The 27,667-nt window shown below is 34.7% G+C and overlaps 3 protein-coding genes across 6 annotated transcripts in view; all 3 read left to right on the top strand.

Moving 5' to 3' along the window:
• The window catches only part of LOC121873854 (protein bric-a-brac 1-like), an 89,230-nt gene extending 74,979 nt beyond the window's left edge, over nt 1-14,251 (top strand). The window contains exon 6 of one of the 4 annotated variants that reach the window (XM_042377656.1): nt 13,429-14,251. In XM_042377656.1, the coding sequence (XP_042233590.1) occupies nt 13,429-13,638 (210 nt within the window). In that variant the 3' untranslated portion in view covers nt 13,639-14,251. The other 3 variants (XM_042377651.1, XM_042377647.1, XM_042377648.1) reach the window with 3 other exon arrangements.
• A 5,677-nt stretch (nt 14,252-19,928) lies between these two features.
• LOC121873979 (zinc finger protein 513-like) lies at nt 19,929-23,499 on the top strand. The gene is made up of 2 exons (XM_042377859.1): nt 19,929-20,355; nt 22,477-23,499. The coding sequence occupies exons 1-2, from the start codon at nt 20,028-20,030 to the stop codon at nt 22,830-22,832; spliced, it is 684 nt and encodes a 227-aa protein (XP_042233793.1). The 5' UTR covers nt 19,929-20,027; the 3' UTR covers nt 22,833-23,499.
• A 562-nt stretch (nt 23,500-24,061) lies between these two features.
• Nucleotides 24,062-27,099, top strand: LOC121873978 (oocyte zinc finger protein XlCOF6-like). Its single transcript, XM_042377858.1, has 3 exons — nt 24,062-24,181; nt 24,640-24,741; nt 26,686-27,099. Exons 1-3 carry the CDS (start codon nt 24,062-24,064, stop codon nt 27,097-27,099), a joined length of 636 nt encoding a protein of 211 aa, XP_042233792.1.
• The last annotated feature ends 568 nt before the right edge of the window (nt 27,100-27,667 follow it).

The following is a 27,667-nucleotide window of genomic DNA, read 5'->3' as shown; positions in this document are numbered from 1 at the left end:
CGATCCCATCAATTTTAGACACAATCTAATATGGTAAAGTGCGAGCTATCAAACATGATGCCGCCCTGATTAGGTTGACGGGTGACCAAACAGCACATGGTAGTTTTCTGGAATGATATTTATATTGCAAAGTACTTCTATCTAGTGTATCTCAATAGCGAAACAAGTACCGGTACTTCTTCATAATGTACTAACAAACTGTAGTTAAAAAAACTGTTTGCTGTTTTATTTTCCCATTTTTTCTGAAATAGCATATGCAATAGGTACCTTTTATTGTATTTGTTGAAGAAATATATGTTTAATATGATTTATGTAGCTTAAAAAGAAATACAAAGCTAAAATTTACTGTTTGTTTCATTTTATAAAAAACAAACTTTAATTGATGTAAAGTTAAGATTCTTGCTTTTGAACACTTAAAAAATATTTCTGCTTATACCTTATAACTTACAATTGTCTCTTTACACTTAAACAGTTAAATATCTGTCCTTAAATAAACTGTACTTATAATTCTCTCATTACACTTACAATTTGTCATTCCTTATCCTGAAACATTTATAAATCTCTTCTTACACTTAAACACTTACAATATATATCATTCCTTATACTTAAATATATGTAATATGTCTCTCCTCATATCTAATTGATTACAATATGTCACATTTTGTTAATTTATAATATGTCTCCATTCATACATAACCTCCTATGTAATATATCTCATGAATATACTCCTAGATAATACAGAATACAGTTCTCTCAGTACTATATATGTAAACACTTTATTTATGTCTCTCCCTTAAAACAAAGTACTTATAATACACACGCCATCAATGAAATAATAATTAGACACTAATAAACGTGCCATCAATGGATTAAGTGTTAGGTGAATATTACATTTGTTGTTCATGAAAATTTTGCAAGAGGCTGAATTGTGGCGAAGGTTCTAGTAGCAAACGCGTGCACTGCAATTGAGGCGCTCCGCATTACAAGGGGGTGAAACGCCAAATTTCAAAAGCGGAGAAAAACATGTTTAAAGTTTTTTTAAGTTCAAACAACCATAATACCTCCCCCACCAGCGAACAGTGAAAACTGGAAGTTAGTACTGTGAATAGTTATTATTTTATCGCGAGTAGAATGAGAATAACTACCCGTCATGAATGGTTGTTTGATCTTCAAACCAACAATAATTTCGTTTTTCTGCAAAATTGTCTTATTACTGTGGGCTAATACTGTAAAACAAGTTAATGATCACCAAAAACAACACTCGTCTTACACCCCCCCTCCCCACCAAAAAAAAAATATTAATAATAATAATAAAAAACCATGCCTATCAGTATTTATCTTTCCGTCCCTATTTTAGCCAAAGATTTTTAATATTGTTTAATATAATAGTGTGTAGTAATAAGGAAACACCACTACACTCATACCCCCACCAACGTAATTAACATGCAAATACAAAGGCTGAGAAAGTTTGCATAATCCTTGGGTAAAAACAGTATTATGATAATAGTATTACAATCTTAATTTGTTTAGTTCCTTTGTTTTATTATCTCTGATGATCGTAGTAAGTTGAAGTTACGTAAATCCTGAGGAGTGCGTATAACTTTCATGGCCTCGTCATAATCACTCACGTACTGTTCAAAATCTTTCTCTGCCCACTCTAAAAATCGCTCTTCTCACTCTGAACGGGATGTGACCACCTTTGCTTACTTAGCACACAGCCAGATACGTAGCTCCTGGCTTGAGGCGAAATGACACCCTATTTTTGAAAGACTTTCAACCATATTTCTCAGCTACCTAGGGGGTTACATCCAATGCCATCATGTAGAGGGAGGGTGAAAATAGTGATAACCATCTAAAAACGCCTGGGGTGGCGCTTTACTCTCTTGTAATGCTGAGCACCTCAATTGTAGTTGGAAAATGCTCTGATGGAAGTAGAAAACTACTGAACCTGTATACAGTATCCCATTATATATTATTTTTGTTGTTATTTGTCAGTCCAATGAATACCTTTTCTGATTGACTGATGGGCTAAGGGGCATATAACCAGCTTATGAATGCCTCTCCTGATTGACTGATGGGCTAAGAGACACATAACCAGTTTATGAATGCCTCTCCTGATTGACTGATGGAGTAAGAGATGTTTCCCCATCTTATGAATGCCTCTCCTGATTGACTGATGGGCTAAGAGACACATAACCAGCTTATGAATGCCTCTCCTGATTGACTGATGGGCTAAGAGACACATAACCAGCTTATGAATGCCTCTCCTGATTGACTGATGGGCTAAGAGACACATAACCAGTTTATGAATGCCTCTCCTGATTGACTGATGGAGTAAGAGATGTTTCCCCATCTTATGAATGCCTCTCCTGATTGAATAATGAACTAAGAGACATATACCAAGCTCCTGATTGACTGATGGACTACTAGAAGTTTCCCCAGCTTTTGTGAAAAACACAATCAGTAACGAATTCCTTGTCACCCATTTTTATCTTGTGATAAGTGAGGCTACGCATAACAAGACTAGATATTTATAACATTCCTGGAAAGTTCTCTCAGGTATAGAATTGAAGGCAGAAAGAACCTACTTTTGTTAATTGTATTGACCATTTTCCTCGATTTTTTTCTTTCATTTTACAACATTTAAGGTATGGTTATGGGGTTAAGTAGCTACAGCAGGTCATGGTCCCATTTGGATATCATGGCTCTTTGGTTTGTGTATCTTGTTTATTATTACCCTCCCTATCCCTTAGTGAAGATTTATACCAGAGACCTCTAGCTGTCATTTTTATCTGTCTGTCATTAACATTTCTCTGTTAGTGTTATAAATTAAATAACAGTATATTTATTTTAAAGTATTTGGCACAAAACATTCTATTGTACCACTAAGAAATAGGATGAGTTTAAATTCCAGCAAATTTCGGTCACATTTAAAGGAGTCGTTACCTTGTAAAGATGGAAAATTTATGACTACAGTTTCCATGACAAATGTTTGGGGGGGGGGTTTTGTGCGTGGGGTAGAACTGTACATCTTTATGTACTCCTCTTGTTTTGTACTGTCTGCATTACAGTAGTTGATTCAGAATCTAATTTCATTATTTCCATTGTGTATGCAGTACAATACAGCATAGCACAGTACAGTAGAGTACAGGACAGTACAGTAATCAAATAGAATGATATACAGCTCCTCCCCGACTTATGACCTACTCGACTTACGACCACCCGCACTTAAGACCTGCCTCAGTCGTACCAAAATTTTGTAAAATTACGTATTTTCGAGTCCCAAAGTCAGTACACAGACAAAAAAAAATGTTGTTACCCGGTATTCACTTTAAAATGGCTGGCAAGCTTAAAAGTGAGTATTTTGTGGTGCTGAGAAGAAAAAGAGACACCCATTTTAGATTTTCTATGTATTTAAGCATTTCCGACTTACGACCATTTCGACTTACGACCTGGATTTGGGTCCCTAACCCCGTTGTAAGTCGGAGAGGAGCTGTATACAGTATATACCAGGTACAGTACAGTACATAATTGCTTTTGAATTATTAATGCATGAATCAAATCACATAAAAAGAACTTGTTATTTCACGGAAGGAATTAGATTATGAAGAATTACAGTATTTCTTTTAATCTGTTGGTAAATTTCATTAAGTCCTGAGAGCAGTCTTCAGTAAAGACATGATTTAAATAAAGCAATTCTCTGTTTAAGTTTGGGAAATACCTTGTAAGCCAGTGATAAGGAATCAGTTTACAGTATTTTAATGAAAAGTTTTTGCTAATTCACACTTAGATTTAAATTGTTTCACAAACATATTGAGTTAAGACGGCGTCCTCTACAGGTAGGGTCGGATACTGAGAGTCAGATGTGTGGCAGGAAAGACGGGACAGGAGTCTGGCCGGCCCAAGCCACAACCTACAAGATGCACTCATGCCCCTACTGTTCCTACTCGTCCAGTGTTACTACCAATCTCAGGAACCATTTGCGTACCCACACAAAAGAGAAACCTTTTGCCTGCTCATACTGTTCTTACCGTTCTACAACAAAAGATCATCTCATAAAACATCTCTGTACTCATACTGGAGAGAAACCTTATGCTTGCCCTCATTGTTCGTATCGTTCTGTTCAGAAGTGCAACTTGAAAAATCACATGATGACCCATCACCAGTTTGACCAATAGTTTTTCTGCAAGGTGAAATTGTTCCTTGACAGGTATTTGTGATCTGTATTATGATTAATTATCAATAACCATCAAATTTGGTTGATTTTATCCAAATCACTTACGGTAAAATTTTTAGTGGGATAAATAGTATATTCATCTTCAAGGTACTTTTCTTGAATGACGGATGACTGTAAGATGGTAATGTTTATACTGTAAAGTTTACAGAAAGTAGGTTGTAGTTCATATAGACCAGAGTCATTATAGAACCCAACTGAACTATTAGGGTTGAGGCCCCTAATTCAAATGGCTATTTTAGGTAAGGGTGAGAACTATTATAGTGTTCTTTTTGTCTAATTGCAATCAGTATTATGATATGCATTGCATGTATGATAGTTTTTTTTTTCAGTACAGTACGTATTAGAATTTTGCCACTGTGCATTTGTGACATCAGAATCTAATTCTTTTGATTGCAATTCTTTGTTACTGAAAATATGAGAAGAGAGAATGTCATAGATTTTATGTGGATAATAAGGAGTAGGTTTTACTGTATATTCAAGCTATTAATCTTGTCATACTTCTGATAAAGACTGAACATCCATTAGTTGTATTAAAGTACAGTACAGAGTATCATGTATGAATATAAACGAAATATTATACAATAAAGTTTTTCTTTACATAAATAAAGGAAAGTTGCAAGTACAGATGGCAGTGTTTAAGACTTCAAAATGTGAACCAATAACAAAGCTTTATAATAGTAACTCTGTCATCCTTGCCCTAAGTTGCAATAGAAAGTACTGTACCTCATCAGTACAGTACCAGTCCTACTCTTTTTGTTTTTAAGTACATCATAATCTTTGATTTTACATTTACTTTGATATACAAAATATTTGATTACTTGATATAAAATTTTTAAATACAGTGATTGAAAGCAATTGTGTTTGATAAAAGGCAACAGGAAAACATAATGTTAAGAAAAGATCATGGTACTGTAGTATATATACAGGTATATATAACAAACCCAAATATTAATGTTGGTTCAGGTGTGTGTGAAACTCTACAGTAGTATACTAATGTGTATAATATATATTATAATACTGTGTTTAGAGATTTTGAGAAAAAAATTACCAGTGAATAAGCGAAGCATCGCCAACAGGTGGGGCTGGACAGTGACGGTCAGAGGCCCAACAAGAGTGGAACCACAGGCCCTGGGAGAGGTCAGGACATCAGCAGGATGCACAAGTGCTCTTATTGTGATTACACTACTTATTTCACCACCAATTTGAGGAATCACATGAGGAGACATACTGGGGAAAAACCATATTCATGTCCACACTGTTCCTATAGTGCTATTACAAAGCAGAGTTTAGAAAGACATTTGCATACCCACAGGAGAGAAACCCCATTTCAGTGTCCGTTTTGCCCTTATGCAAGTAATGAAAAAGCTGATGTAAAAATGCATGCTTCATGCATTCACGGCAAAAACCTTTGGTAATGAAATGGCCATACTGATACAGTATTTATAATAATGTATATTTTGTAAACACCAATACTGTATACTGAAATATAGTTATGAATACAGTATGTAATCTAGCCTTAACTTTAGTGTGAAGTTTAAATGTATAAAAGAACTGTGAAATTTTTTAGATCTTGAATAAATGTACATGATATCTGTGTCTTGTACTTCTGTCCCTGTATATTTTACCAGTAAGCCAATCTTTCTGCCCATCAAATACAACCTCATAACTATACCAAGTGAACCAGCTTTAAACTCCCTCACCACAGTAAGCATGGTGCGCACAGATAATGACAAACAGTCAAAGAAACGTAGATATTGTAAATTTTTATCATATACAGTATATGAATTTAGTTTGTAAAACAACACTCAGATTTTATTTTGATTAACCCCTTGTGTACAAGTCCCCCTCTGAGCTAAATAAAATTATCTGGTGTTAGCCAAATAAAATAGTTTCCCCATATTTATATTTAATTTAATATCAATAAATGACAATAGTGTACTGTACATATATTTAAAATCTTCTGTACATTTTACAACAAGAAGATTGATGATAAACATAGATTTAAAAGCACATTATAAATATTGTACCTGTACATAGTAATTTTATCTAAGGTCAATGTTGTAATTGAGTGTCATTGCAAGTGTAGATTTTTCCACTGTATCACCAAATTATTCACTGCACATTTTGTTGCCAACTAGACATCTTCACTTTCAGTTACCAATATCTTATCTATATTCCTTACTACTCATGTCATTAACTGGGTCAACATTACTCAAAATAAATTTCCAGAAAAGCAGTTAAACAGAGCTTTATGACTTCAGACTAGAAATTTGGAATTTGCTGTCCATATTGAAATGATGATTCATGGGAGATTTGTGCAAGTAAAATGTTTGCACTGTACAGATTTGTTTAACTGAGTCAAGCAGTTAGTGAAACATTAATTTTGTTACTGTGATGTACTTGAAGGTAACAGAAAACACCAGCAGTGTATCTAATGGGAGTTTTATGCTACAAACAAGCCCAAATTCTACACTTCAGATATACCACTGTGTTCTATTTGAACATAAGAACATAAGAATGGAGGAAACTGCATTAGGCCTATTCGCTGCAGTATTGGACTGCAGTCCCATTTACACCCAACTACTATCGCTCATATATCCATCCAACCTGTGTTTGAAGCTATCCAGCGTATTCGAGTTAATGATGATGTTTGGTAACTTGTTCCATTCAACCACAACAGTACTCTATTTCCAAACCAATGTTTACCTATCTTTTGCCTAAATCTAAATTTGTCTAATTTAAAGCCATTGTTACAAGTTCTCTCCTTTTTGGAGAGTTTGAGTTCCTTTGTTATATCACCTTTGTTTAGCCCTGACTTCCATTTATACACCTCTATTATATCTCCCCTCACCCTACGTCTCTCGAGGGTGTGCAAATTAAAATGCTTTGCAAATTAAGATGATGTCACAACACCATGACAGTAGAAAAGGGGGTAAAACCCCCAACACATTTTATTTGACAATTTACAGATTTTGGAGGAATGAACTAGATGAGGAAACAATTGTCCTGTTGTTGTTTTTAACCGCTACACCCCAGGCTAGGGTGCTGCTAGCCGTATCCCCCACGCGGGGTAAGTCAAGAAAAATCAACTTTTCCAAAAATAATTTTTAACCTTTTTAAATGATAAAACAATAAAAAAGAAGTAAGAAAAACTATATATTGACCCTCTAGAAACTTTCCTAGGGCTGCAGTGGCGAGGGAGATATGGGGACAGCTTGTTTGACGGCTAGCACTCGTGGTCACTACGCACTTAGTGGCCATTTTCTGCTAGCCTTTGTATCCTATAAATAATTAATTTAGAATTTATTTTAAAATTTGCATTATTTTTCATAAAAAGTGCTCGACGACACCACACGCAGTCTGTCGCCAGGCTGTCTTTGTGTTTGGGAGAGCAAGTAATGCATATAAATACAGCTGCTCCTCGACTTAAGACGGGGTTAGGGACCCAAATCCAGGTCGTAAGTCAAAAATGCTTAAATAATACATAGGGATTTACAAACGAAAATTTTGTCAGTACACAACACAATCACTAACGTCGGGACTAGAAAATATGTAATTTGAAAATTTTTTGGTACGACTGGGGCGGTCATATGTCCTGGTGGCCATAAGTCGAGGAGTAGCTGTATTTATCGGAATAATAATTCCACAAATAAATACATTTATAACATAATCATAGCATTATTTAACAGTAATACTACACTACAATACAACTACAGTACACTACTTTAAGCGTGAGAGGTTAAGAGACGACTCTCCATGGCGACAGGCTAATGCGTACTAACCGCGCTGAGCGAACCCACGCTACCCTGCGTGCGGCATGACCACCAAATAGTCATGTTGGAACCTCATAACCCGCGCTGGGCATTCAAACAATGGCACGAAAAGGCGCGCGTTCCAGAGCGTCAACCAGGGCGTAGGGGTTAATGGATCCAGCCTCCTAGAGAAGAAGGTGCAACTCACTTGTGCTTTTAAGACATTTATGTGGGCCGAGATAATACCATTGCAGTACATGCAGTCTTGATCCAACAAGGTATGCAAGTGATGTTCTTTAATATAACAGTTAGTAGTACAGTACTGCACCAACATATTCACTAAATTAGGTGTTGTAGGTGGTGTGGATGATTCAGTGTACAGAACCATTTTCTTTAATAGAAAATCATCATACAGAGCCCTTTATTAAACCTTGTCATGCAGAATGTGTATCTACATTTAATTACTTAAAGGAAAGTAAACATATAGAACCATTTATTGTACTTGAAGGAAAGTTAAAATGTAGAACCATTTACTTGAAAAATAAGCTAACATATAGAACCATCTTAAAGGAAGGTTAACATAGAACCATCTACTTAAGGGAAAGGTAACATACAGACTTATTTAGTGTTTGTAGGAAAGATACCAGATAGAAGCATTTACCAGGTACTCATTTCTTTATCGGCGATTAAAAACTCCCTACTCCTCCTGCCAACCCCCCATGCACAGATCTTAATCACCGTCCTTACAGCTAACTTCCACTGGTGATGGCCACCATTTAAGGGTTAAATTAAAGTCATCATACAGATCCACTAACTTTAAAGGAGAGATCATCATCATCATCATCATCATCACCACCACCACCACCACCACCACCACCACCACCACCACCACCACCACCACTGATTAACTGACATTTTTCAAACTTGTGTGGGTTAGGCGTGATTACCTGATGGCAGCTGTCAATGCTTCACAGTGTCTTGCAGGCTCTCTCATCAGGTTCTTTTTTGCTCAGTTCGTTTCTTCCAGCCTCTTCCCATGTCATAGCTCTGCTTCTTAGTGTGAACTTACTGTTAAATTATGACTTGATTCAGTTCAATAGCATCCTAGTAAATGTCAGAAATTTTAGGGAAAAGGCAAAACTACTAATGCCTCCACCATAGACGGAAAGGTGTAAAAAATGTCGAACACCGCATTATTTAATTACTACTGTATACTGGTGTACTGACTCCTAGATTTCTTGGCAGAAGAATCATACGTTTTGAAATAACTCATATGGGAGAATAATGTTTTGTGATTATGTATCAGTAATAGTGAGAAGTGAAAGTGGCTCCTATAGGCGTGATGGTACAGTAATGCGAAGTAAAAGTACAGTACTGTAGACGGATGGCATATTTCCTGTCATGTGGTTTTATAAAATATGTAGCACACAGGTTATATTAAGAACTCATTGAAATAAACATTGAATCAACAATGTATGATTTCAGAATGAAAAGTTAAAAGCAGTAAAAATCTGCAAATGTTTATTGAGGACATCACAGGCATGCTTATGACAAAATGTGTACAACCTTGAGTAAGACAAAACTTACCCTACAGATGGTGATGTTCGGTGATGGTCAGGGGCCTGGCGGTGGAGGAGCCTTGGGACATAGGAAGGGCCACACCACCAGGAAGATGCATCAATGTCCCTACTGTCTATACTGTACTCGTTTTATCACTAACTATAAAAGACATGTTGCCACTCACACTGGCGAGAAACCATATGCCTGTACCATCTGCTCTTATAGATCATGCTCAAGAGATCACCTTAAACGTCATATGAACACCCACAATGGAGAAAAGCCATACTCATTTACAAAATGACCCTATGGCTCATTGTAACATTGCACGAGAACGAGTCATTAGACTTCTTTCACCATAAGTCTGAGATAATGGTTAGTCACTGTTGGAGATTCATTAAAAAAAAAAAAAAACTTACCCACGGTAACATTAAGATGAAATATTTACTGTACTTGGCGATGTTTTAACACAAATTTGTGAACTTCCTAACAGTATTACAGTACCGGTATTACAAGGTTTTTTGTGTGTGTGTGTGTGAAACTTTCAAACATTGAAAATATTTTGTCATCCATTAAGGATATAATGTCTTCCCAGTACTGTATCATATTAAACTGGAATACTGTATCAGGAAATGGAGAACTATACTGATAATTGAGACTTGCTGATTGTAAGAGTACGTACAGTATTTGCCTTAAACAGTATTTAGTAAAATTAAATTAATGCCATGTTGGATATGTTAGGCTAGTAATTCTCAATCCTGCCTTGTAGTAATAATTTATTTTGTTTTATTAATAAGATAAGAGATTTTCTCCATCCCGTCATCATATTGAATTTCCCCATAATAGTTATTACGCAAACCACCTAAGATTTTTAATGAACAATGATCCTGCCCCTTTGTTTGAATTTCATGGAGCTGACAACATAAGTGACCAGAAAATGTGCCCCTTGGAAAATTATTCCCAAAGCCGGAATTTTCCAGAAAATTACGGCTTTGGGAACGATTTTCCGAGAAAATTTCAGTTCTGGCTATCAGAGAGTTTGGGTTTGAGAGATTCCGGCTAACGGAGATATAACTGTACTTGTTTATGAGTCTTAAGTCTCTTGAATAAATTTGTTTTAACTTGCAAATAACTGATGATTTAATTTACTGTATTACCAAATAAGTGAAATTATCATTACAGTATAAGTACGGTACTCTAAATCCTCATATACCTGGGCAGATTGTCAGGTGAGGAAAGATCTGGGTTTCACATATTCCCAACTTTTCCAAGGAGTGACTTTGGGGGCACAAAGTAATAATAATATTTATGGTCATTTTAAGTGCATATTTGTAGTCTTTTTAAGTGCATATTTAGGGTTATTTTAAGTGTACATTTAAGACCATTTTAAGTGCATATTTTGGACCATTTTAAATGCATATTTATGTCCTTTTTAAGTGCAGATTTATGGCTATTTTTTTAGTGAATATTTATGGTAATTCTAAGTGCTTATTCATAGCCAGATGGAGTACATATTCATGGCTATTTTAAGCGCATGTTTATGGTTATTTAATTTGCTTATTCATGGCCATTTTAAGCAGGAATTTGCTGTATACAGTTTTTTATGTAATTTACAGCTGTGTTAGGCAGTAAACACCTCATAATTACTCACCCAAAATTTTACTTTCATGTTTATCTGTCTCATTATAATTATAAGTTTTTTCAATCAGAAGCCTGTCTTTAGTCATAAGAATGTTTAATCAACTCATCCAATAATTTTTAAAAGAATTTCATGACGATGATTTTGCTACAGGATGATTCTGCTACAATAATTTTTGAGGGAGTTTCCTGAAAATGACTCTTGTTGGTTTTAGTTATGTCCTTGAATTGAAATAAAGAATACTTTAACTGACTCTTCATCCTTTTAGTAAAAGAATACCTCGAGTGAGGTAATAGCTGATATTGATGTCTTGATATCAGTTATGAAGAAAAATTGGTTGTTAACCCCTTGTATACGGGGTTGCCTCTGATCTGAATAAAATCGTCTGTCATCAGCTAAGTAAAATTTTAAAAGTGACGTCCACATAGTGAAGGGATTACCAAAAATCTGGTACTTGACCAAGTGTTGAGGTATGAAAAGTCACTACAGCATCATTAAAACACAATTTAACTTCAATTGTAAAAAAAATATATAAATTATGTTCACACACTTTTAATTAGTGAATAAAGTGACCAGTTTTCTTTGGTGTACAGTATTTTCTTTTCTCTGTGAACTGTAAATAAGCACCAGAAGCCCTGTGTTGAAATATTTTCTGGACACATTAATAAGACAACTGTAAACATTGTATGGAATATATTTTTATGAGCTCATGGAAAGATAAGGTCTATTGATACTGTACATACTGTCAGGAGCACATCAAGCAAGTTTTGTACAGTATCTGTATAATTTTCATAGGTAATATTTTAATAAAAAATTATAAAAAAATATTGCCATTTATTTTCTGATGTTGCAGGACAACTCAACACTCAATACAGAGGTCATATATCCCCCTCATGAGAATTTTGTTCCTAAAAAAAAAAAATTACGTCTTATTACTGTATTATGAATATTGAGGAAGAGTGCATGTGCTGTTGTGCACAAACACACACACACACTCACAGTCACACTCACAAAGATGCTTGAGCCCTCAAACCTTCCAGGCCTTTTTAAGAGTGGATGCTAGATTCATTGCCAGAAGGGCTCACTCTGGATAAATATCCCCCTCATACAAAATCTTCCTCATAGGTTTACATCCCCCTCACAAGTATCAAGTTCTGGCACCACCACTACAGTATTTAACAACCAGTCATCACTAATAACAACACTGTAAAACATTTTTGTTTTCATCTAACAGCCAAGAAGAAATTGACTTAGAAATGGCCAAACACAGGCATACAGTTTATTCACACCTAAGCATGTGTGTAGATTATAGTACTGTACTTCATATGAAATTTTGGGGAAGTGTGACAAAATTAAAAGTTCAGTTAGACATTTACTGTATTGTTGATGTCTTATAAGACTGAACTTGAATTTAACACCTTGACTAAAACTTTACCATATGATCATGGCTTACGGTATGTAGTTTGTAGCCAAATACACTGAACCGTAGAAGGAAGTATCTGCCTTATTTACAAATATTTCACATAATTTCACATGCAATCATATAAACATGTGTATCCTTAGATACAAGAGTTTTTAAACAACATAAATACTGTAGATATGCAAACTGTCGTGGCAACAATGGTGTCAAGAGAGCCAACCAGAAGTATTGGAGCTTCTGTATGTGCACAAATTTTTTCATTAGTATTACACCAGTGAATTGGAGATCAGTCCTCTTGCTAAGATCACACGGGGAAAATTAATTAAGTAAAGGTTTCCAGCTTACATGTGTACTGGTAATCGAAATACAGCATTGTACATATCTGGGCACAAAAAGCACAATACTGTACTGTACAGTACTTTCATGTAGAGAACAGTGTGATTTCTGTAATCCAGTACAGTGCTGTACTGTACTGTACATATTTTTTTAAAGGTCTTAGGTGTATTAATTTAAGCAGATAATATATTCAGATTATTATGTAAAATTATAATTAATATAAGAATAATATCTTGTAGATCAGATATTATCAATACTGTAGGTGATCCATCAAAAAATCATCAAAAATATACAGTACTGTACTGTATGGTGCAGAATATTGATGAAGTTGTTCCTGTTGTCCCTGTTATTATGGCAGGACATAGGGAACACTTTACTGTAAGTACATAGAGATTTAAGTGGCCATTTTTTTTTCTTTTTTTTTCTTTTTTTTTTTTAAACTAATTGCTTACTGTACAACTTTGAGTAAGACGGACATACCCTACAGGTGGTGCTGGGCCATACTGGTCAGAGGGTCGGCAGTGGAGGAGCCATGGGACTTATGAAGGGCCACCTCAGCAGGAAGATTCACAAGTGTTCCTACTGTCCTTTCACCACCCATTGTCTCATAAATTATAAAAGACACATCTCCGCCCACACAGGCGAGAAGCCATATGCTGCAATTAGTGCCCTAACAGATCTAATTCAAATGATTTGATCTTCTACAATGGCAAAAAATACTATAAAAAATATTTTCACAAATAAGTCTCACTGGAATTAGATGCTAAATGAGATATTCAAATCCATTTCTTTTTTTTTATAAAGAAGTACATCTTGTGATTTATGTCACTGTTTACACAATAAAAACAGCGCTAGGGAGCATTACATGAACTAGTGTGTTTACATACAAATTTTATATCTCAATATCTGTTTACAAAGTCCAGTTCAGTTCAGCCTTGTCTTGTAGATTTACCAACTTTTTAGTTTTTAAGAATTTTCATTCTCAGAAATCTCTTCTTTTTTTTAATTATTTGATTTTGTCTTCTCTGAAGTGATCATATCATTTGTTTATTTAGACAACTATATATTGGAATTGCCTAAGTTAAGGACCAGACTTTTGAATAGAACACAAGGGGAAATTTCAACACCTGACATGTGTCTTTCTGTTTGACTCTCAGATGGAATTAATGTTATGAAATATCTCAACTCATTTTCTGTTCTGGGTAACTATATAAAGATTATTATTTGGTTAACGTGTCATTGATTGGGATTGTTTAGAAGATGTTTATATAGACCTTAAGTTATAAAGGGAATGGCATCTACAGTATGTCTTGTTTCATATATATATATATATATATATATATATATATATATATATATATATATATATATATATATATATATATATATATATATATATATATATATATATATATATATATATATATATATATATATATATATATATATATATATATATATATATATATATATATATATATATATATATATATATATATATATATATATATATATATATATATATATATATATATATATATTATTTGAAATACAGATGATTCTCTTGAGTATATATGTGCCATCCAATAAAAAAAATTATGTATTGTACTGTATGATTTTTTAAGTGGATTACTGTCAACTGCTTCACCAACAAAGGCATTTTTGTCGTCAATACAGTATATGAATTTTGTATTATTTAGACATTGTTGATTTACTCAGACTCAACTTGATCAATATTTAAATTAAAGTTCAAATTATCTTATATAAAGCTGTCACTGATCCTTTAAGACCTTATGTAAATATGCAGATGACCTGATGAAATTAATTAGCTATTCTAAGTAATGCATTGTGATGGTTCTAGTATCAGCCTGTCCGCCTTCCCTCCTTCCCTTGTTGCTCCCTCGTCAAATTATTCATTCAACCTTGTTCCTCCCCAACTAGATTGCACTTCCACTTCTGTGACCCTCCCTGGTCAAGGTTCCTCCCTTGTTCCTTCCCAGCCAGATTGTACCCTCTCTCCCCTTATCCATCCTTAATCATGATGTTGAAGGTTCAGGTCAGGTATGGAAGACTTATACCGATAATTAGCATCATAAATTTGTAGATTAACACAAGACTCTTCCATGGAAAAGTAAAATAGTGAAAAGTTTATAATTTCGAATGAATGAAGCATTGTACAGTATTGTATTCACTTATGCATCCATCCTATGAAAGCCAAAAGGCTCCCATCATATACTCATATATGAAAGAATTTGCAATCATGTACTATACAGTCTATAAAAAATAAGACCAGGGAACTTTTCATTGCAACACTGTTGCTTGAAGATGAATTAATATAACAGGAGTGTACATGTGGTATGTTGCTCTATGTGTTTACCCTGACTTGACCTTGAGACCATCAGATCCTGACAACTGCTCACATAGCTTAACTAATAAGAAGATCATGTGTGATTGTAAACCACTGATTTGTCATTTATTTTAATTGAAAGTTTTAGAACACTACTCCTGTTGTATGTTTTTCTCAGACTTGTAGACTTTGGTTTATTCTTTTGTAAACATTTGAATTGTTTATGTTACCCTTAATAACCTGATAAAATCCCAACCCTTAACAAGTCGATAAAATCCCAACTACAGTGATAGATGCATTAAAATTCATCCTCTCTACATGGTGAAGTTTTTGTTGACAGCAAGACAGATAACCATAAGAATGTTTGGTTCATATAATATTAGTTGATGTGTTTGGTGGTGTATTTAAGTAATAATATATTGTAGTGTTATCCCTTCTAAATGAGGGGAGGCATTTTTCCTGATGGGCCTTGTTTTTAATATCACACCGGCTGGGCGAATCGCCTTCCTGTTTACATAACAGATAATGCTTTCTTTAATGCAAACCAAAACCATTATACACTATGGTAGTCACATGTCAGAAGGTAGTCCTCATTCATAAAATCTTAAATATACATTATGTAAATACAGTATTTTGTTATTCCTGTAAAGTGTGTGAGTCTGTAAAGACTTACTGTATTGTAAGGCCTCCAAACTTACTTCATATCATAGAAGACACACATACCGTGTTCACATGACTGAGAGTCACAGTCTCTGTACAATCTTGGTCACTTCCTATTCTTATACCATAACCTCTGTATATTTTTATCATTATAGTCGTTGACATAAAACTTATCAGAAATCCTCATAAGGCATCTACCAATGATGGACAATTTGATGCTTTGTGCCAGAACAAAACCCTCCACTTGTTATTAATGTTTGTTGTTGCCAGTCACAGCAGCTGACTCTGGGAGATCTAATTACACCTCTCACACCCTTTCACACCATTACTGTAGATCTTCGATGTCTATGTTGATTACTGCATCATACAGTGAAGTAATTAAATTTTGGTAAACTACCCAATACAGTAGTGTTAATGAGAAAGGTGAATGGTTTAAAAGTTTTGCAGAGTTGGGCATAGTACATTGCGAATGATATCCTAATAAGGCTAGGAATTGTATGGTAGTTAAGATGTCCAAAATTGCAAGCATTAGTATCACTGTACAGTACTTTTGTTAAAAAGTTTCACATTTGTGTTAGATGGACTTATGAAAAACATGTGATGGTGATGTGTTGATGTGGCAGTACAATACTGTCAGTGTCAGTGTTGTTCGCCTGAAGGATCTGTACAGTAACTTGCTCTACTTAATATACCTGCAAGATTGAAACTTGTAATTTGTGCTGTCTCGAGCCACGTAGACATTAAATTGAAGTCTTGTACAGTATAATATACAGTACTCGTATATTGATATATTTTCCACTGTTGCCATCTTACTGTGTCATGTGACATTTCATCTGCAAACATTATTTAAAATAATAAATATGTACATCTCTGCAATGTGTGAATTATTCATAACCTACAGTATCTCCTTTATCTAGCATTCAGTTTCCTGGGGTATGGTTTAGTGTGGTTTACTTTGTCAAGTTAAACTCAAACAAAGATTCACTCTGTAGGGATCTTTTTTGTAGTAAAATACCATAATTAATGTTATGTAAACATTCAAGAGTTATATCAAAGAATGGGAATTAGAAATGTTGAAGTTGTTATGTAAATTGGTTGTAAAGACACACAGTAGATTAGAATTAGGGTTTTCTAGAGATTTTTTTTTTTTTTTTTAATACTGTATTGTGTAGTTTAGGTGAAAAAAACAAATACATGTACAGGGTGATTAACTTGCTGGTAGCCCTAGAGTTATGCCAATTTAACCTTTATTTATGGGACAATAAACAAAAGATAGAGAGAAAAGCCCTTTAAAATACGACAAACGCTTTTCAAAGAATCCACAAAACACTAATATATCGTAATTAACGATTACAGGGTATATTAACAATAGATTGTAGAGAAATTGATGATGCAGATTACTGACACAGGGGTTGTACTGTAGCTACACTAGGAAGATGATAAGAGAGGCCTGAGGAATTTCAAGGATATGGATTTTATAAGGATTGACAAATTTCCAGGATGTGTATCGTATTTTACAGGGTGAGGAAAGACTAGTGACGAGTAAAAACAGTATTGGTATAGAAAGAGGATATCAGTAGATGAGGTCAGTAGTGAAGCAGAAGTGGAGACCAGGTGTGAACTGGAAGAGGAGACAGGTGTGAACTGGAAAAGAAGACCATTTGTGAACTGTAAAAGGAGACCAGGTGTGAACTGTAAAAGGAGACCACGTGTGAACTGGAAAAGGAGACCACGAGTGAACTGTAAAAGAAGACCTCATGTGAACTGTAAAAGGAGACCATGTGTGAACTGTAAAAGAAGACCTCATGTGAACTGTAAAAGGAGACCACGTGTGAACTGTAAAAGAAGAACAGATGTAAACAAGAGGAGCAGATCTGTCATAAGGTGGAAGGGGAAGAGATGTCATGTAAAGTGGAAGAGAGGGAAATCACCTTAAATGAAGTGGAAGAGGAAGAGATCAGATTAGTGTGAAAGAGGAGAGAGAATGCTTATACAGTACAGTATATGGGGAAAGAGAGAAAATTTTGGACCTCGGATTTTCAGATCATTATCATTATCCTCATATAAACAACAAAAGTGGCCAAAAATTAGTGAAACAACTTTGTCAACAGTCAGTGTATAACTTGATAACTCAGTCACCCGGCCACCCAGTCAAGCTTACCAGGTAGTCTTCAACAGCTGATAAATGCATCTGAAAAGGATTATTTGTCAAATGGTTGGCTCCTTTGTTGGTATGTAGTATATAGTATAGACGTTACAATCTCCTAAACAGTATACTGTATACTGTAATACTGTATATAATTTGTCTCCAGTGGGCTGTCACACCTATTTGCCAAACATTACACATATCAGTTAACTTATATTGATAAAAAGTATATAACAGATATTCTCTTGGTGAGGAAAATATAATTCATATTATAGTTCACTTAGGTTAGGTAGAAGACAAACAGTATCTGAATTACATTGATATCAAAATTATATATGTACAGTATGGTAATTTAAATAAATGTAGATACACAATTGTAGTGTATGCAGTAATTTGTGACTGAAATTGACAAAAGAGTATGAAAATTATCAAAATCATGTTAACTCACTTAAGTACAATACAGTACTGTACATTGATAATTTTTGGAAACCCAGGTAAGCTGTTATTGGTAATATGTGATTGGAATTAATAATTTTCACAATGATAATGATAATAAATATTTTATATTTCCAAAAACTGGATATGTAGAAGACTTATTCTTCTCAGTTTACATAATACAAGATTATGCAAATTAGTTTGAAATTACAAAATTCTCAAAGTCTTTACATAAATTTCCTGTAGGTCAAGTACATGTGTTCTCGAAACAAACTGGTCTAGTTATAGTAAATGCTGTACAAGTATTGCTTAATTTTGTTTCATTCTGATCTTGAAGATGTTTGTGTAGTGTGCATATGTGTGTACAGTATGTTGTCTGTATGTGTAAGAGTGAAATATTTGATAATTATGTCAGACAGAAAGTTCTAAGTGCAATATTTCAATATTATTGTAATTATACACACTGTGGTACGTGCTACTCATTAACATCTTCCCCCTGCTCATGTTTTTCTGCCTCTGTAAGAAAGTTAAGTGAGGAGACATCCTGACAAAGGACTGTACTATAGTGAAAGTGATGCCACAGATTATCTGTGTGCCAGACATGACTGAATTTTGGAAGATGTCATTCTTATTGTTTGAAAAGTAAAGCATTTCCTTTATGATGTTATTACAATTGTTTGTACTGTAGTAGGATTGTACAGTATTAACATAAATTATCGTCAAATTGCTCTTATATCATACAACATATCACAAGAAATAAACAGTCATACCACTTTATATAAAAAGTAATATACAGTGCCGGTAATATATATATATATATATATATATATATATATATATATATATGCAAGTAAATCACTGTAGGTGCATATTGAGCAGTCTGTACTCACCCCTGTAGATGTGAATTACACGAAAGCTCTTGGGAAGTTATCAGTATATATATATATATTAATAAAATCACACAGGGGAAATGGAAACAATGGAGAATCTTAGCTTTTGTCTTTATTCAAGACATCTTCATAGGCAACATCTTCAGTTGCCTCTGAAGATATCTTGATTAAAGACAAAAGCTAAGATTCTCCATTGTTTCCATTTCCCCTGTGTGATTGTATTAATATATATATATATATATATATATATATATATATATATATATATATATATATATATATATATATATATATATATATATATATATATATATATATATATATATATATATATATATATATATATATATATATATATATATATATATATATATATATATATATATATATATATATATATATATATATATATATATAATATATAAACCCTTTCATAAGACTTCATTGCTTACAGTAAGGAAAGTTGGTTAGAGATGGTCATTCGTTGGGCACCGAGTGGAAACCAGTAATTGAGTGCATGTTATCAGATGATGCATAAGTATGCATAAGTATGCAGTCTTGAGTAAGAAGGACGTCCCCCACAGGTGGTGGTGACTCGTGAACAGAGGATGTACCCTGGAGGAGCCACGCCACACTGGAAGGGCCTCACCCCCATCAGGAAGATGCATCAGTGCCCCTACTGTCCTTATGCCTCTGATATTACCACCAATTTACAGAAACATATTACTGTCCATACAGGCGAAAAACCTTTTGCTTGCCCTCACTGCTCCTACAAGTCTAACTCTAATGATCATCTTAAGCGACATATGTTTACTCACACTGGTGAGAAGCCTCACGCCTGCACCCACTGTCCTTACCGCTCTACTCATAAGAGTCGTGTCAAGACTCACATGCTCACTCACCACTACATGTTCTTGTCTTTACCTGAGAACAATTGAACAAGAAAAATATACACACACACACACACACATACATACATATACAGTGTTCAATAAATGTTTAGTTTTCAGTGAGTGATAATAAAAGTTAACCATATACGTACTGTATTTCTTTGTTTTATTGATGAAAATTAGATATAAATTTCATATCAAAACTTATACCCAGCAAATTTTCATGATGTCTGAGACAAAACTGATGTTTGAATTTTATTCATGATATCTTAGAATATGTATTTCTCAGTATATTGTACTGTACAGGTTGGGGACCCTTTATCTGAATACCTTGGGGATAAGCATGTCTCGGTTTTCAATATTTTCAGCTCTCAGATGACTAGTCCTACTTACATTAAAATAGCCTAAGCCTTCTCTGGCCTATACAGGCCTAGATCCAGACCTTGGATCTGATTGTTGCAATTTTACAACTTAGGCTGCTGTTTCCCACTTCTTTCATATAGTACTGTAAGATATTTTGACAGTAAATTAATATTGCTTAGGTATTTTTCAATAATTTAGGTTGTGGTAATATTTAGTTAGATCTACTGTTATTACACTGGAAATAAAATATTAAATAAACTTCATCAATGACATTCTGTCACGCAGTAACACCACTGCTTCTCGCCATATACGTACAGTTGTTGCTGGTTTAGTTGTGTTTTGCTTTGGTATTCTTTGACAGTATAATATAGTATAGCTAACAACTTAGCAGAGGATAGTGTAAATACAGAAGATTGTGGATTACAGATACAATACTGTACTGTACTGTATGTGTGCTTGTTAAAACATGGCTCTAACAACAGTCAGGCTACCCAACCAGCTACTCTACACTCAACCTTCATTTATTTATGCTAGTTCAACTTATTGCAGCTGTTATGTGTTTCATTTGTAGTGTTTATTATAGTTCTGGGGGTTTGGGCTATGGTTCATCATATGATCGTGCAGCATAGAATTACCGTGAAAATTCACACTTTTCTCTTATAATATATGTGAAGATCCTTATGTCTTATTATAAAATAAATGAGTTGCTTCTTAATCATGACAGACAAATCTTCGACTGAAAACATTATCCACTGCAGTGTACAGTAATGTACTGTCATCTTAAATATAACAATACATCAAACAACTTGATAAATTCACTGTTATGTACTGTACTGTATTATTCAAAGTTGTCAGTACAGTACATTATATACTCAGTAGTTAAGTCCAACACTAATTTCACAGAAACTCGCTTATGGGGAAATACTGTAAACATTTCAGTACCGGGTATTGCATATAAATTTCATTTCAATATTTTACAATTAGATAACTAGTTGATGTTTAATACCATTACTTGAAAGAAAATACTACAATGGTTGAATGTCTTGTGTGATAGTAATTGTTGGTTGGTGAGAAGTTCAGGATAATACTTTGGATTTATCCTCCTAGGATGATAAAAGCTTCCTGAGGAGGTTTGATAAAGTTATCTAGAATTAAACAATATCCATCTCACCTTTGTCCTAAAACAGTTGCCTTATTGTTCAGCTGAGTTAGATCAAGCCTCTTGTTTTGGTCTGTCTTTTATCTATTATAGTGGTATGGCCTTTTTTAAGCTATGACTCGCCTTATTGGTTAGCAAATCAGCCCCTCACGTGTCCTCTCTCATCACCGGCTACACATTATTTATATATCGAGGATAGCGAATCATTTTATTTGGCCATGAACTTCCCTTGAAGTATTGTTTTTAAATTTAAATAACTACATATTTTCTCGCAGCCTCATTTATCTACCTCGGAATATCCACAGGGTACTCAAGATGCCTCCTTATTCCAAACACTTAAAGGGAAATTTCTCCAATTTGATTTATAATTTTGGAACAATTTTGATGAACCAAATTTTACTCTCTTTACTTTATATACACTTTATCGAGGATATATTAACTTAGTTGTTAGGCTAATTTAACATATTTTTTTTTAATGTAGTATGGAAACATTCAGAATTTTTAATAACAGAAATGAACAATTCATGGCCCATTTTGTATAAGGTAAGAATAGTGATGGCTATTCATAACAGGTAATAAGTTATGACGTAGACTGTTATATTATGGTATATCTTAAATTTTTATTTTAACTGAGATGAGAATAAGACGGGCATCCCCTACAGATGATGAGGGCGGAGTGTGGCGGTGGCGGGACTGGAGGGAGAGGAGCTCTATGCACCAGCAACAACATCACCGCCACCACCACCACCAAGGCATTCCAGTGTATCTACTGTGCTTATACCACTTGTGTTAAAACCAATCTCAAAAATCACATACGGACTCACACAAGAGAGACACCATTTGCTTGTTCACTGTGTTCCTACTCGGCAACCACAAAACAAAGCTTGATGTACCATGTCCGTACACACACTGGGGAGAAGCCTCATGCTTGTCCTCATTGCTCCTACCGATCCACACAGAAAGGCACATTGAAATCTCACATGTTGACCCATTTTAAGTGAGGCTGTTTACTTAAGGCAAGTATGAACAGCTGTGTTCTGGTGAGTACTGGAAACAAGTAACCTGACTCAGTTGGGCATTGGAAAACGTATATAGTTTTGAATCCAGTAATAGAAGTAGAAGCACGTTTACAGTACCGTAGTGACTAGACTGCACTCATGGAGCGGCCAACTCACACTGGGTGATGCCTTTATCAAAATTATGACCTCGATCTTTGACCTTTCAAACCCCAAATGTGTAGTTATTTTTGGAGCCATTGTTCTGAAAATATTTAACAGGCATGAACACTGTAGAACGCTCTGTTCTCAAGTTATACTGCCGATCATAAATTACTTTACATTGATACAAGGAGCACTGTCCTCCAAACTCATGTCACCTATCAACATAAGTAAGAAGAGTAGCAGAGCACATGTACAGTGTTGACAAGAGAAGTAGGAACCCATGTTTAGTAGTGCGTAAGGAAATGATGATGAGGAAGCCGATAGAGGATGGACACAGGAGGCCAGTACAGAATTAACTCACAGTGGATCAGTAGAATATAAATACTGTACTGTACATTAAATCAGTTGAGTATGGACTACACTGAGTCAGTTAAGTACGGACTACAATTGATTAGTAGAGTATGAGTGCAACAGTAGAGTATGAGTGTGCAACAGTAAAGTATGAGTACAACAGTAGAGTATGAGTACAACAGTAGAGTATGAGTGTGCAACAGTAAAGTATGAGTACAACAGTAGAGTATGAGTACAACAGTAGAGTATGAGCACAACAGTAGAGTATGAGTACAACAGTAGAGTATGAGTATAGCAGTAGAGTATGAGTACAACAGTAGAGTATGAGTACAACAGTAGAGTATGAGTACAACAGTAGAGTATGAGTGTGCAACAGTAGAGTATGAGTACAGCAGTAGAGTATGAGTACAACAGTAGAGTATGAGTACAACAGTAGAGTATGATTATAGCAGTCGAGTATGAGTACAACAGTAGAGTATGAGTACAACAGAAGAGTATGAGTGTGCAACAGTAGAGTATGAGTACAACAGTAGAGTATGAGTACAGCAGTAGAGTATGAGTGTGTAACAGTAGAGTATGAGTGTGTAACAGTAGAGTATGAGTGTGCAACAGTAGAGTATGAGTACAGCAGTAGAGTATGAGTGTGTAACAGTAGAGTATGAGTGTGTAACAGTAGAGTATGAGTGTGTAACAGTAGAGTATGAGTACAACAGTAGAGTATGAGTACAGCAGTAGAGTATGAGTGTGTAACAGTAGAGTATGAGTGTGTAACAGTAGAGTATGAGTCTGTAACAGTAGAGTATGAGTGTGTAACAGTAGAGTATGAGTGTAACAGTAGAGTATGAGTATGTAACAGTAAAGTATGAGTACAGCAGTAGAGTATGAGTACAACAGTAGAGTATGAGTACAACAGTTGAGTATGAGTACAGCAGTAGAGTATGAGTACAACAGTAAAGAATGAGTACAACAGTAGAGTATGAGTGTGCAACAGTAAAGTATGAGTACAACAGTAGAGTATGAGTACAGCAGTAGGGTATGAGTACAGTAGTACAACAGTAGAGTATGAGTACAACAGTAGAGTATGAGTACAACAGTAGAGTATGAGTACAACAGTAAAGTATGAGTGTGCAACAGTAAAGTATGAGTGTGCAACAGTAGAGTATGAGTGTGTAACAGTAGAATATGAGTGTGTATCAGTAAAGTATGAGTACAACAGTAGAGTATGAGTACAACAGTAGAGTATGAGTACAACAGTAGAGTATGAGTGTGCAACAGTAGAGTATGAGTATAGCGGTAGAGTATGAGTACAACAGTAGAGTATGAGTGTGTAACAGTAGAGTATGAGTGTGCAACAGTAAAGTATGAGTGTGCAACAGTAGAGTATGAGTACAGCAGTAGAGTATGAGTGTGTAACAGTAGAATATGAGTGTGTATCAGTAAAGTATGAGTACAACAGTAGAGTATGAGTGTGTAACAGTAGAGTATGAGTGTGCAACAGTAAAGTATGAGTACAACAGTACAGTATGAGTGTGTAACAGTAGAATATGAGTGTGTATCAGTAAAGTATGAGTACAACAGTAGAGTATGAGTGTGTAACAGTAGAGTATGAGTGTGCAACAGTAAAGTATGAGTACAACAGTAGAGTATGAGTGTGTAACAGTAAAGTATGAGTGTGTAACAGTAGAGTATCAGTACAACAGTAGAGTATGAGTGTGTAACAGTAGAGTATGAGTGTGCAACAGTAAAGTATGAGTGTGTAACAGTAAAGTATGAGTACAACAGTACAGTATGAGTGTGTAACAGTAGAATATGAGTGTGTATCAGTAAAGTATGAGTACAACAGTAGAGTATGAGTGTGCAACAGTAGAGTATGAGTACAACAGTAGAGTATGAGTACAACAGTAGAGTATGAGTACAACAGTAGAGTATGAGTATAGCGGTAGAGTATGAGTACAACAGTAGAGTATGAGTACAACAGTAAAGTATGAGTACAACAGTAGAGTATGAGTACAACAGTAGAGTATGAGTGTGCAACAGTAAAGTATGAGTACAACAGTAGAGTATGAGTGTGCAACAGTAAAGTATGAGTACAACAGTAGAGTATGAGTACAACAGTAGAGTATGAGTACAGCAGTAGAGTATGAGTACAACAGTAGAGTATGAGTGTGCAACAGTAAAGTATGAGTACAACAGTAGAGTATGAGTGTGCAACAGTAAAGTATGAGTACAATAGTAGAGTATGAGTACAACAGTAGAGTATGAGTGTGCAACAGTAAAGTATGAGTACAACAGGAGAGTATGAGTACAGCAGTAGAGTATGAGTACAGCAGTAGAGTATGAGTACAACAGTAGATTGAATACAATATCAGTAGAGTCTGAGTACAGTACTGTGCAGCAAATCAGTAGAGTATGGACATAAGTAGATTATTAGAGTATGAGTACACTATCGGTGGAGCTGAAACATATTAGACCGGTGAGATTCATCTCATAGAGTTCATTTGTAGATGTATAAATTACTGCCAATTGTTTTATACAGGTAGTGTGAATGACAGAAATACAGTAAATTTAAGCATTAGAAATTTATCCAGGGGCTCTCTTTAATACCTTTACTGTACAGTATATTCTTGTTTCATCTTCTCACACTTTATTGTATATCTCACAGGATATGATGTGACCTCCACCTCAGAGACCTATTTTTTTTAACCCAAATCTTTTCTTCTTTTAACATCCAAGTACAGTATTGTATATGATTATATGAATACTGTAGTACATTATACAAGTATATATTTTGAATTTTGTATCTGGCCTATAAGATGACCCCTGGTTTTGGGGTGGTTTTTTGATGATTCAATATATATATAGTATATATATATATATACAGTATATATATATATATATATATATATATATATATATATATATATATATATATATATATATATATATATATATATATATATATATATATATATATATATATATATATATATATATATATACACTCTGAATTTTCACAGCTTAATTAAATCAGCACCATAATGAACCTTTTCTTAGTTTACTGCGCTGAGTGACAGTCTGTTTGTTCACTTCCATCATTACAGTGTCTCAGCTCATCTCGGGTCCTTACTTTGCGAGTAGAGTTGACATGTTAAAAAATCACTTATCACCAACAGATTCTGTTAGAAACGCTTTGTAATCTCAAATTTTGAAATCGAATAGCAGATGCTGATTCCTGTATATGTTCTTTTAGAGCTTGAATCATTAGATGCATGTGATGTGTTAGGTGGCTTTCATTGCTTTGCTCTGTCATTATTGTTTGTGAATAAGATGGCGTCCTCTACAGGTGAGGCTGGACTGTGATGATTTCGAGACTGGCGAGAGAGGATCACCTGGACCCGGGAAAGACTCCCTCAACATCCTCAAGATGCACCACTGTTTCTTCTGCCCTTACACAACACCCTCAAAATCTAGCCTCACTAATCACATTCGAACACATACTGGTGAAAAACCATTCAGTTGTTCTTATTGCCCATTATCTTTCACCCAGAAAGGAAGTTTACAAATTCACATTCGCACTCATACAGGAGAAAAACCTTTTGCTTGCCCATACTGCACTTATAGTGCTACTACAAAAGATAATCTTAAGACCCATATTCGAATTCATATTGGTGAAAAACCTTTTGCCTGTGCCCACTGCAAATATCGCTCCACACAGAGAGGTGCTTTGAAACATCATATGTTACAGCATCATTTTTAAAAACAAAAAGGAAGAGATACAGTAGTTGATTACCGAACATCAATAAGCAAATAAGAAAATAAATAAGAGCATTTCGAAAGTTTTCATCAAGCACAGATGCCTTTACCAGGCAGCTTACAATTATTTATGAAACAAGCCTACCAGTAACCATGCTTCAGTAGACACATATACAGTATGCATAACTTGATACTACAATCCTTCATTACAGAAAATAAATATATGTTGAAAAAGGCATCTATAGTACCTTATGCAAGAGGATTAAATAGTCTTGTTATATCAAATACTATCACATTGTTAGTTCATCAAGTGGAAGTACAACAGTATTGCAGCTTTAGGAGTTTATTACATGTAAATATCATTCAATGTTTCAAATAAATTCTTACTCTTGTAATATTTGGGTCTTAAATAAAATGTTTCGTATATGTCAAAAGTTAAGTGAACTTACGATCTTAATTTACAAGTGCTTGCATGTACGGCATTTGTCCACTGTCAGCATGTCAAGTACTGTACATTAGAGTGAATTGGCATATTTTCCAGTTTTCACATCAAGAGAGGTCACAACTGTATG

The sequence above is a fragment of the Homarus americanus genome, unplaced genomic scaffold, assembly GCF_018991925.1.
Source record: "Homarus americanus isolate GMGI-L3 unplaced genomic scaffold, GMGI_Hamer_2.0 scaffold25827, whole genome shotgun sequence".
NCBI lineage: Eukaryota > Metazoa > Arthropoda > Malacostraca > Decapoda > Nephropidae > Homarus > Homarus americanus.
This window is presented reverse-complemented; position numbering and strand designations above follow the sequence as displayed.

Excerpts from the sequence above, each read along its gene's own strand:
- LOC121873978 (XM_042377858.1), top strand. The coding sequence starts at position 24,062 with ATGAGTACAGCAGTAGAGTATGAGTGTGTAACAGTAGAGTATGAGTGT. Across the intron at positions 24,182-24,639 it reads AGTATGAGTGTAACAGTAGA|AGTATGAGTACAACAGTAGA; the intron begins GTATGAGTATGT and ends GTATAGCGGTAG. Across the intron at positions 24,742-26,685 it reads AGTATGAGTACAGCAGTAGA|GTGAGGCTGGACTGTGATGA; the intron begins GTATGAGTGTGT and ends CGTCCTCTACAG.
- LOC121873979 (XM_042377859.1), top strand. The coding sequence starts at position 20,028 with ATGTACCCTGGAGGAGCCACGCCACACTGGAAGGGCCTCACCCCCATC. Across the intron at positions 20,356-22,476 it reads GTCTTTACCTGAGAACAATT|ACGGGCATCCCCTACAGATG; the intron begins GAACAAGAAAAA and ends GATGAGAATAAG.